This window comes from Sinocyclocheilus anshuiensis, unplaced genomic scaffold (assembly GCF_001515605.1).
Source record: "Sinocyclocheilus anshuiensis isolate Anshui unplaced genomic scaffold, SAMN03320099.WGS_v1.1 scaffold472, whole genome shotgun sequence".
In the NCBI taxonomy this organism is placed as follows: Eukaryota; Metazoa; Chordata; class Actinopteri; order Cypriniformes; family Cyprinidae; genus Sinocyclocheilus; species Sinocyclocheilus anshuiensis.
Window position 1 is genome coordinate 1,278,520 of NW_015557102.1, and position 11,509 is coordinate 1,290,028.

At 35.8% G+C, this 11,509-nt stretch overlaps 2 protein-coding genes across 3 annotated transcripts; both read right to left on the minus strand.

Annotated features, from left to right (window-relative positions):
* Window positions 1-16: 16 nt before the first annotated feature.
* Window positions 17-3,099, minus strand: sumo3a (small ubiquitin like modifier 3a). 2 transcript variants are annotated; one of them, XM_016472503.1, is made up of 4 exons: window positions 2,947-3,099; window positions 1,934-2,062; window positions 1,682-1,753; window positions 17-1,083 (listed from the first exon to the last, which is right to left on the minus strand). In XM_016472503.1, the coding sequence occupies exons 1-4, from the start codon at window positions 2,965-2,967 to the stop codon at window positions 1,021-1,023; spliced, it is 285 nt and encodes a 94-aa protein (XP_016327989.1). In that variant the 5' UTR covers window positions 2,968-3,099; the 3' UTR covers window positions 17-1,020. The 2 variants fall into 2 exon arrangements, with proteins under 2 accessions (XP_016327989.1, XP_016327990.1); XM_016472504.1 differs by lacking the exon at window positions 2,947-3,099 and adding an exon at window positions 2,325-2,413.
* A 1,372-nt stretch (window positions 3,100-4,471) lies between these two features.
* On the minus strand, window positions 4,472-9,614 carry LOC107677570 (pituitary tumor-transforming gene 1 protein-interacting protein-like). The gene is made up of 7 exons (XM_016472502.1): window positions 9,288-9,614; window positions 8,747-8,799; window positions 7,676-7,784; window positions 6,438-6,540; window positions 5,845-5,910; window positions 5,465-5,511; window positions 4,472-4,971 (listed from the first exon to the last, which is right to left on the minus strand). The coding sequence occupies exons 1-7, from the start codon at window positions 9,460-9,462 to the stop codon at window positions 4,925-4,927; spliced, it is 600 nt and encodes a 199-aa protein (XP_016327988.1). The 5' UTR covers window positions 9,463-9,614; the 3' UTR covers window positions 4,472-4,924.
* Window positions 9,615-11,509: the final 1,895 nt, after the last annotated feature.

Genomic DNA, 11,509 nt, shown 5'->3' on the forward strand with positions numbered 1-11,509 from the left:
GGACAACAAAAAAATGTACATAGCAGTACAGAAGGATGCCAAAACCTGGAAATCTTTCAGTCAAACTCTCTCCCTTTCAGCCATATGAATTACTGTGGGAGGGCAAGAGATGTTAAAAGAAATCAGACCAGTTCTTGTGAGTGATGACAGATACATCGCCTCAACAAAGCCTGAAAGGATTCCCCTTTGTTTTGCTTTAAGTCCTGGTCATAGCTTTGGGATTTAAAAAAAGGGGGAAAAGTAATGAACAGGAAAAAGATATATTGGTCTTTTAGGTCATTCCTGTTTCCTCAACCAACACTCAAGAGGAAATAGGAATGGTAAATGGATATATTTCTAGACATTTAAAAGTATAAACAGAACTAGTTGGTGTAATCCTGCCCCTATTTGCTAATCGAGTACCATCTTTGGGGTTTGGTCCTGAAAGGGTCACTGTAAATTGTATCATGTAGTCAGTCTCTTCATTTTTAATCGACCTCCACCGAGATGGTTCACAGATCGTATCTACAGTGAGCTCATACGAGAAGCGGCCCCATTAAAAGGCAGATGAATACAACACCGGCTGAACATATTTCTACAACACATACAGGCAAATAGAATCCGAGTTGAAACAGGCCTACTTAAAGCTCTTAAGAACTGAAAGGTGAAGGGGAAAAAACTATGCTTCCTCACTTTTTATTGGGCAGATATACTATGGAGGGGGTGAACGGTTCCTGGGGCTTGTTGAGTGAATCAGTGTTCGGAGCAAGATAAAACCGTGCATGGTGGCTGGTGTGGATATTCTGAACAACTACGCCCTCTGGCAGCCTTCTTGAGTTTGTTCCCCCACCACAGTAGCGGTCTAACCATTGCGCATATAAATATTACTGGAAACACATTTGCGATGCCCACTCTATGAAAGCTAGAGATGACAGAAAAGAGACAAAGAGAGAAAGAGAAGGGGAAACCATGTGAAAGCATCTGAATGAAACATCATGAGGAATAAAATAGATAAGTGTGGGGCCCAGGTGGTGTGGAGTTTTAGCAGGAGCCGCCAGTTTGCTGCTGAAATACGTCAATCGTGTCCTCGTCCTCCATCTCCAACTAACAAATGCAAAGTTAACATTAGGTAATACATTAACTAACAACAAAAAATACATTAGTTACAGTATTTTTAATCCTTTTTTTAATATTAGTTAATAAAATATTAGTTTATTGATAGTTTGTGTTAACTTGGGAAGCTTTATTTAATATAAACAGATACAACTTTACATTTTTAATGCAACAGTAAATGTTGAAATTAACATTAAGTAAGATTAATAAATGTTAACAATTTACATTGTTAGTTAATAACTAATGTTACAAATGGAACCTTACTGTAAAGTGTTACCCAATTAGGTTATCAAAATTATATTTATTATTCAATCATCTTTTGGTCACACAAAAAAACTAAATAAATAGAATAAGTAAATACATTTTTAGTTAGCTGCAAAGGCAACATTTCTCAATTGTTTAAAGGACTAAAATTACTAAAATAGAAAAAAAAAAACCGAATAAATTGACAAAAACACAATTACTGAAACTAAAATGAAAAGCAAAAACCAACATAAAAGCCCATACAAAATATTAATACTATATTAGCATTCAAATAGCACTACAATAACACGAGATTTTGTCACAAAAAAGGGGCACTTTTACTCACCTGCGCCGGTGTGTCTGTCTCATTAATCGGTTGCCCGTCAAATCTAAATCTAATCTGTCTTATCGACAAACCCTGAAATAAAAGCAATATTTACATCAGTCTTGGAACTGGATATATTATAGAATTTTAATAATACTTTAAATAAATATGGAGTTTTACGAGCGTTTTGTGTTCCAAAATCAGTGACTCGCATGGATGGCCCACACAGGGTTTACCATGAGCAAGATTATTGTTCTAGTGGAATTGCCTTACCTGTCTCTCACAGTACGCTTTCATTAATTTGCTGAGTGGCGTGTGCCTTTTAATTTTGAACTGGACCACCGAGCCATCCTGCCCCGCCACCTTCAGATTGATGTGGTCGTTCTCTGTTTTCACTCCCTCCTGAAACAATAACAATAAAGTGCATGTATGAGAAGACAGCGAAGATCAAAGTGCAAAATGTACACATATGAGATGCATGAAACACAATCCTGCTTGCCCTTGGAGGGCTATAACTTAAGCAGTGAACAAGGCCTAGTAGTGGATGCTAAGTTTAAGAACTAAGTGAATTGAGGGGGGTTAAAAACATTTAACATTTATTAACAATGTTCAGAACATCCAACTATTCAATAGTAACAGCAGCAGTGAAGCGAACGAGACGTACAAAAACAGACATGCAAATACGGCAGCAAATGTTAGCCGTCTAGTCAAACATTGTTGCAGCTCTGTGCGCCATTTTTAAGCATCTGGCGCAGCGAGGTGCAAGTCAGAACTCAATACCGTAACCGACGGATTAATCAAATCAAACTTCTTAGGTGAATACTTTTGATTAGCGTGGAAAATACACGGTATCCGTTCATTTATCAACCAAATGGCGGACGACAATTGAGTGTTGAGACGCTCTTTTATATTCCATTTCGCAGTTCCTGCGGCATTTTCTTACGCTAGTGGCGTAGCGTGGCCGGTCAGCGCCACTCTGCTCTCACAAAGAAAAACCCGCAAACGCTGAATTACACCGGGAAAAACGCGCGGTGCGTACAGAATAATGGCGTTCTTTGACTGACCATTTAAAACACGCTTTAATAAAAACACAAGCCTGAAAATTAAAAACGGATGGCGTTTGTATGAAAACAAGACAAAGCTCGCGTGCCGACCGCCTGTCTCCCGCATATATGCGCAATCTGACTATCAGCAAGCTTGCTCAAAATGAAACTGGAACTCGGCCTCACACGGCTCGTTTTGAGCAAAGGTTCAAAATACGGCAAAATTACAAATCGGATGCTCACCTTAGGCTTGTCTTCGGACATGTTTGCAGGTGTCTGTTGGTCTGTATTATGGAAATATACTGAACACAAGATGCGCTCTCCACACTAGACTAGAGCAACACAGCTGCCGACGGAAACGCGCTTTCCTTTACCTACGTTATCAACGATTGGTTGGTTTCGGGTCACGTGATGCTCCTGTAGCTCGTGGGAAACCGCTGGTTTCTGTGGATAATCAGGCCTGTGCTCATCGTGTACTTTTAGGTCTTGACATCAGGGCTAATGAATTAGTTGATTTTTAATTCAAATGTACATATTGCTTTAACAAGAGACACAACTGTAGTTGTGGTTTTGTGACCCTGGATCACAAAACCAGCCATAAGGGTCAAGTTTTTGAAATTGAGATTTATACATCACTAATAAATAAGCTTTCCATTGATGTATGGTTTGTTAGGATAGGACAATATTTGGTTGAGATACAACTATTGAAAATCTGGAATCTGAGGGTGCAAAAAAAAAAAAAAATCAAAATATTGAAAAAATCACCTTTAAAGTTGTCCAAATGAAGTTCTTAGCAATGCATATTACTAATCAAAAATTTATTTTTGATATATTTATGGTAGGAAATTTACAAAATATATTCATGGAACATAATCTGAACTTAATATCCTAATGATTTTTGGCATAAAAGAAAAATCACTAATTTTGACCCACGCAACGTATTGTTGGTTATTGCTGCAAATATACCCGTGCTACTTATGACTGGTTTTGTAGTCCAGGGTCACATTTGTATATAATGGTGCTCTTTGTTTTCTGGCCCAGTTCTGTTATGTGTTGAATAGCAAGTTGTCAGGTTTTTCACATCAGCTGTTAGTGTTAAAAGAGTCCTAATGCAAGTATTGAGAAGGTAAAAAGAGACTGAAAGCAAATGCTCAGGCCATGTGTCACTGTCAAATGCTGGTTTGGCCTAGTTTCCCTTGGCCTTTGTATCTAATGTATGTGTTTTATTAGCATGCAGTCAGAGAAAAGTCAAAAACATGATATTTAGCTGTATCCAACCCAATAATCTGATTTGATTTTAACAATTTTTACACAAATTGTGATGGTGATTGCATTCATCAACCTCAACCTTCAGCTCTGTAACCCACATATAAGTTTTTCAATGACTTCTAACTTGCCACCCCTACTGAGAGACACATTTGCAGCCCTGTTTCCCATTCTGGTGCTGTAGTTTTTATTTTCTGTTTACATTTTTATGAACATTGTCATATTGTATAGATTTCAAAGTGATAGTTGATTTAAAAACTATATACACCATATTTCTAAGTAATATTATAAAATAACTAATATATATATATATATATATATATATATTGCAGACCTTATAGAAAAAAAATAAAATGAAATAAACAGCTCATATCCCAAGGTCAATCAACATTTTAACATTTACACACCTCCACGCTGACAATGTTTTGAAAAAACAAAACTGTAAAATTAAATTCAAGTCAAAACAGACAAGCACATTTTTATTATTATTATTTTATTATTCAATAAATTAGTATATTACATCAGCAGGTATTTACCAAATATCCAAATACTGTATCTTAAAAAGGTCTATTAGGCTGTGAAAAACAGTCATGGACTAATAAGTAATCCTTCAATCTGTTCCAAACCTAGCAGATGCTTATGCTTGGCTTCTGATGAGAGCATTAGATATGTTATTTTTTATTATTATATTTTATTAGTTTTGTTTCAGTGAAACCTATTTTTGATTCAAATAATACAAAAGTTACGTTCATATTATGATGGTGGGGTAGCCTTTGTGGAAAATTGTATTTAATAAAATTAATTAACAGAAATGACAATAAATTGAATTTTACTTAAGCCGGAAAATCATCATTTTGAGCACAGTATGAATCTTATTATTTAATCGATTTTAATAATTTTCAAATAGGCAGCAGATAGTCAAAGTATTCATCTTTAAAACAGTGCACCCATCATTTTAGCTGGGATTGTCAAATCTGGCATAAGGACTTGCCCTGCTGAGACCTGATAGAGAGAGACGAGGAAAAAACACAAAAAATAACATTATATTAATTAATCAAATATACATTTCAAACAAATATATAGAAACAAACATCTTTTTCTTTTCTAAAAAAATTACATTGAACAAAATCTCGAAGACCTTGCTCAGTAATGTTTAATTTTATGAACACACAAATCTGAATGTACACATTTATCATGATTCATGTCCAGGAGTGTTTACTAAAGAAACAGAAAAGAGGCCAAATTGAATAATTACCACTAGAGGGAGCACAACTTCATAAAGAATTTGACTAGTCATAAAGTTTTAAAAACATGCAGCATTTTTTGAAAACATTCCAAAACATTAGGCTGGACCTATTTTTAAAACACTGTCATATGCTCCTTACCTCTATATTGATTGACAGCATGATTTTTTTTTTCTTGCACAGCCAGCGTAACAACCAGTTCAAATTCACTTATTTATGCAGTTTCTGAGATGAGGGAATTGTTGACTCACCATATTTTTGTCGGATCTCATCATGTCTAATCTTCAACTCAGCTTTTCTGTGAAACATAAATTCCTTGTGAAATCACACTCACACCCCAAAGGTATGTTGACGATCTGTACTCATTACAGCTGTAGAACAGGTTTCTTATAGAACATCATTTGTCACATCTTAGTTCCTCATAACATAATATGTTTTGTCTGCTTTGAAAATTCAAATGTTGATACACTACCCATGATGTATCTGCATGTACATATATATGTATGGATAAAAGCAGATGTTCAATACAAAGTACTTAATGAAAACGTCCATTATTCCCCTTTTAACTGGTTTTACATATTGTAACTCCTGTCATCTCCATTTTGAATATTCAAATGTCAATCACTCTTACCTCTGCTCTTGTTTTGTTTTTCTCTTGTCTGATTGCCGGTTCATCCTGTTTTCAGATCGAGCAGATCTGAAAGACAACGTTTGTTAAATTGAGAAAGTTGAGTCGTCAAGGCCTTTCGTTAATGATCTAGAGCAGTGTTTCCCAACCGGGGTGCCGTCTGTCGAGAGCAGGGGTGCCGTGTAAAAAATCCTTTTTTAATAATTTTTAAATTGCTAAAATGTTCAAAAAAGCATCTATTATATAATATCCATTTCTGATGTCGCCAATAATTAGAGATGCAGGGTGCCGCGACTAAAGAAAGGTTGGGAAACGCTGATCTAGAGGTCTCTTGGTTCTCTGCCATTTTACAGCGATGCAGAAAGGTTGACCAATAAGTAAAGAAAGTAAAAGTAAAAAAAAACAGTCTAAGTCTGATTATTTTGACTTTATCTACATTTATGCAAGTAAAAGTAATTACAGCCTGAGGGAGGTGACACCAACTCCCTGTAGAATTTAAGAAAGCTAAATGGAGGGTGTGACTTATTTGTCAACCATATAATAAAAGTTGATGTGACATGCAATAGGTCAAACACATCTCGTATGTTCAGACTTACCCAATGTTCTCACACTTGCAGCAGCAGAAAATACACAGCAAAACACTAATGAGGAGGAGCGCTCCAGCCACTGACAATGTAATGATCAAAATCTGGAAGTTTACTGAATTTCACAAAAAAAAGAGAAAGTTGTAGAAAGTGTTAAAAAATTATCTCCAGGTGATGCTGTATCAACTCACATAACATTTATGGCAAACACATGTGATTATGAATGGCGATTATGGAGATGAAGTACTGTAGTTAATTTTTAGTTACGTTAAATTTGGAATTTGGGCTAGAGAAAAGACTACAGACAATCCTATGTGTTTGCTTGTTTATGACTGATACCAATTTTAATTATGTTCAACCTTCACATATGGGTCCGTTTTGATCAAGAGATACATAAAAAAAAAATTGTAGTAAGGGAATGAAACGTTGCAAATTAAGACCTTTTTTCTCAGGTTTTTTAAAAATAAAATATACATATTTTTTGCATAATATATATATATATATATATATATATATTTAAATGTGGTTTGTGTGCAATTAAAACAGGGGTACATGCAGTAATAACTTGATAATAACATAACAAACAAACAAAGTAACAATCGAAACTTTGAAATGTTTTCACGTTCACTCATTAATGAGAAGTTGCTGATCACATATTAAGTTAAAACTGTTTTATAAAACAATTATTTTTTTATGTGTCCAAAACAGACCTGGAATGCACAAATAGTATGCTGATTTTGAATGCATTATGAGGGTTAAGTGTCTGATTAATATACATAAAAGTTTTTTAATGATTGTTTTATTTCTGTTTCTTTTTTTTTTTGACATAATAAATGACAGAAAATTACTATTAGACAATAATAAAACCATTACATGCCTTAAAAATATCTTAATATTAATAGTATTATTTATTAGGGATGCATTTTTTATTCTGTTGAAATAAACTATTATGGCCAATCATCAAAATTTTTTATAAATCTATGCTATTTTTTTTAAATGATCATTTAAATTAGAAAGTTGCCTTAAGTACCCACAAGATAACTGGTATGGTGCTGTATTCTGTGCATTCCTAATAATAATGATTATTTTATTGTTATTTATGCAGTTATTTTGTGATTTAAATGATATTTTATGCTATGTCTGGTTAAAAAGGAAGACAAGAAAGAAGTTTATAAAGGCTGGGAAACACGGTGTCGTAAATAACAAATGTAGAAAAATAAGTCAGAGACAAATTTAAAAACATGTCTTACTTGTGCAAAGGCCCCATCGAGCATCACTCAGTGGGCAGAGGGAATGGGGGGGCAGGATGGTTTTGGCTGGGTATGTTATACATGTTTTAGTTGGAATGCACCACAGACACTAAAAAGACAGAAACGGTTGTTATATACAGTCATCCACTGTATGCACGATTCAAAGCTCAAGATGTTTTATTCTCTGAATTTAGGGTTCCAGATAGTTACAGTAACAGTGACGATGAGGGTAATGACATCAGTAGAGACGAGTTATTACAGGGTTGATACTGACACACACGTCATTAACTGAGAAAAGCTGTGTGTGCAAATACAGAATGTCAACATCATACAGCAACAACAGACCAAATTCTAAAACTATATATACACAAACAATTCAAATGCACGGATGGACCTGATAGCACCATGAGTAAGCACATGAGAACTAGTTTAAAATGTAAAATATTAACAGGTGAAAACTGTAACTCTGATTGCTTAGAAAAGTATTAGCACAGCTCTTCACGATAAGCTATGATTTGAAGCATTATTCATTACACAAATGTTTCTCAGGTTTAATATTCAGGGTTGGATTTTTGGTCAAATTTTTGGTGAATTATAGTAACAGTGATGCTTGCTTTAGCAAACACCACTAAATAAAAGGTCGGCCGTTTATGAGTATTTACAAGACTGACTTTTTAAGGGAAGTTCACAGGACGTCTCAAGTGACACTGAGCTCTCAGAAAGAGTATGAAGCTGTAAACACCCAGAACAGCCCAAACCTGTTCCTCGGGTGAGGTACGTGATGATCTGATAAGTGTAAAAAAAATCCCGCAAATCTTGCTGCTTGCTGAGTTCATTATTTCCTTGTCACTCTGATTGTTTTTCTCTTTCTCATCTCATGTTTCCTCAGGTTTTTGGTTCTCATCAGATCTCATTTATACATCTCTCTCTCATACTGTAATATGTTTTCACCCATGTTTTTGCCATAAGTAAACAGAGTAAATAGTGTGAATAAAACATGCCAGTCTGCTTTATTGACTGGTGACAGACAAAAAACATCAAAGAAAGAGGCAAAATTTTATCCAAACTCACATCCACATATGCCAAGCATTCCTCACAGCTTGTACCATTCTTGCTCTCACAACCTAGAAAAGTGAGAAGTGTGAGAGACACGTTAGTTATAGAAATTAACTGAAACTTATTAATCTAATTCTGTGTTAAACACAGCTACGATCTTTAGTGCCTGACTCTATATTTAGGCAACAATTACACCCTATGAGACAGGGGTTGCCTTAGACATCCTATGAACCAGACAAAAGCAGAATGGGAAATCAGAGTAAGGCAGTTATTGGGATTCCAGGGGAATTAAATGTTTTAACATTAAACAGCAGGTCTTAGTATATTTAGGCTCTACAATGGGCTTTGCCCATTTAGATTAAGTAGTAAAACTGATAGCTATAAAAACAAGTCTGGTTATTGTAATAAACTATTGTCAAATGACAAAGACCAAGTTTTAAATTTGTTTGTATGTAAATTCAACACCAGTGAAACTAGAGGTTCTATAACGGTAACAAAACATTGACCCTTATTTCCCTCTAGAATGTATTCAGTCAAAAGTATCTATTTGCCTTACTTGGACGTGGAGTTGTAGTCGGTGCTTTACTTGTAGTAGTTTGTGAAGTAGTCTGTGTTGTCGTAGTTGAAGTTTGTGTAGTCTGTGTTGTTGTTATTGTATTTGGAGCTGTTGAATTCTGTGCCAGCGTTGAGCTCAAACCAAAGAGAAGGAGGACGAGAGGAATAAAATGCATGTTATCTTCTTTAAATGAACTAATACCTAAATAAAACTTATTCCTCTGTTAGTTTGTAATAAATTTTGTCAGCAAATATCTCCCTTTGAAACCTCAGCGCAGACACTTCCTCCGACCAGAAGCTGGGAACAGGTTTTGTAGTTTTGTTTCTCTTTCATGGTGCTGAACATCCTTCAGGAGCTTAAATTACAAACATGCGTCGGTGAAGGCGTGGTTTATTATTATTAAGTAGTAGGGGTGCTCCGATCAGGGTTTTTGAGGCCGATCACCGATCACAGAAAGCAGTGTCTGCCGATACCGATCACCGATACCTATCTTTTTAAAGCCTTCTTTATATCATTTATAACTATTTATAGTGATACTCCAATCAGAAGTTTTAGACATTTATTCAGGGCCTGAATTTCATTTTTGAAAATGGGGGGAATTCTCCTCTTAGGTGTCTCTTGTGAGAGGGGAAGCAGCTTTCACACAGGAGTCCGCTACTGATCCGTGGCTGTTTACCACAAACACAACATTTATCCATTAGTTTGATTTCAAATCCAAACATTGTCACTGAAAATGCTTTTTCAGCATTGCAATTCTTTTTTTACACAGTACAGTAATACAATCTTTCACAGACATGTTTAAACACAATAAATATAAGCAACACATTATTCAATGCTTTTTACTTTTGCATTTACTTCTAGATTTATATATTAAGTTGCTCAAGCAAGTGGCAAAACATTTAAACTACTTTTCTTACGTTATCACAAACTTACCATTGACAGAAATAGTCAGCTCTACTGCCTTTCCTTTTGCATTTAAATCTTTTTTTACAAGCAATCGTGCGGTTCATAAAGAACTTTGTTTTCTCACTTTTGTGATCTATTATTGCCTTGTTTATCTAAAAGTGCTCTTTCCCTTTAAACTAGCCAAAAAGCCATATGTGTTGACTGTGAAACACAGTAGACTTTAATAATATGCATGTATGGTGTAATTACTACATTTTCGTGTCAATCCATGTTCATATTTACTGCAAACAATGCGCTATTACTTTAATTCAGCTATTACTTTAATTCAGCGCTTGCAGCGCAGCAAAAATAAAGATCTCTGCACTGCTGCAGACGCACTGCCGGACCGTAACCGTGTGCAGTGTGAACGCTTAATCCGTTAACGTGAGCGCGGAAAAAATACGCACCGCAAACGGAGTAATGTGAACCTGGCATTATGTGTGTGCTGCGAGTGATGTGTATGAGCGCTCAGTCTCCAGGAGAGCGCGCGAGCGCCGAATGGTTAAACACTGGCAAGAATTAACAAGTAATGCAATTTATAAACTGTAGTGACGATGTGACACTGCCTCGATTGTGCAAGTGACAATTCCTGTGGCAACTGTGCAGCGTGCTTATAGATAGACGCGATTTGGTGATTTGAAGCCATTTACGTATTTTGAGAGAAAGAGCGCACGCGGTGATTCGCTCACGCTGTTTTTGAAATTACGTCTCACACAAGGTTTTCAAATTACTTTATAAGTTATTTAATGAAGAAATATGAAGGTGAGTACCTCACCTTCAGCATTATAATTATTTGACTCGCGCCGAGACGGTGCCGCTGCGTGCAGCTCGCTTATAGACAGACGCGATGTGTGGTGATTTGAAGCAATTTGCGCATTTTGAGAGAGAGAGAACAAGAAAGAGAGCGCGCGGTGATTCACTCACGCTGTTTGTGAAATTACGTCTCACTCAAGGTTTTCAAATTACTTTAAGTTATTTAATGAAGAAATATGAAGGTGAGTACCACGTTTTTTTGAGATCGGCCTTTTTAGAGACCGCCGATCAATCATCCCAACGTTATTATCGGCCGATAGAGATCGGTAGCCGATTAATCGGAGCACCCCTACTGATGTCCATTTTTGGTCTCCATTTCTTTTGGTTTGCTTCCTGTTATTCTAAAATGAGAGCAAATAGCAGTTGTTTTCAATTGTGAAGAAAGTGGCCTGTATCTGTACAATCTCTCTTAAACTTTATTTAACAGCCAACCTAAACGAATCAGACTTTGCAACAGAGACTGG

Bases quoted from the DNA above. Each gene is read 5' to 3' on its own strand.
- sumo3a (XM_016472503.1), bottom strand. From the start codon at position 2,967: ATGTCCGAAGACAAGCCTAAG. The intron at 2,063-2,946 runs GTGAGCATCCGA...TTATTGTTTCAG, and splicing joins TGTCCGAAGACAAGCCTAAG to GAGGGAGTGAAAACAGAGAA. The intron at 1,754-1,933 runs GTAAGGCAATTC...CTTTTATTTCAG, and splicing joins AAGCGTACTGTGAGAGACAG to GGTTTGTCGATAAGACAGAT.
- LOC107677570 (XM_016472502.1), bottom strand. From the start codon at position 9,462: ATGCATTTTATTCCTCTCGTCCTCCTTCTCTTTGGTTTGAGCTCAACG. The intron at 7,785-8,746 runs GTGAGTTTGGAT...CTGTCTTTTTAG, and splicing joins AATGCTTGGCATATGTGGAT to TGTCTGTGGTGCATTCCAAC. The intron at 4,972-5,464 runs GTGAGTCAACAA...TCTCTCTATCAG, and splicing joins TGAGATCCGACAAAAATATG to GTCTCAGCAGGGCAAGTCCT.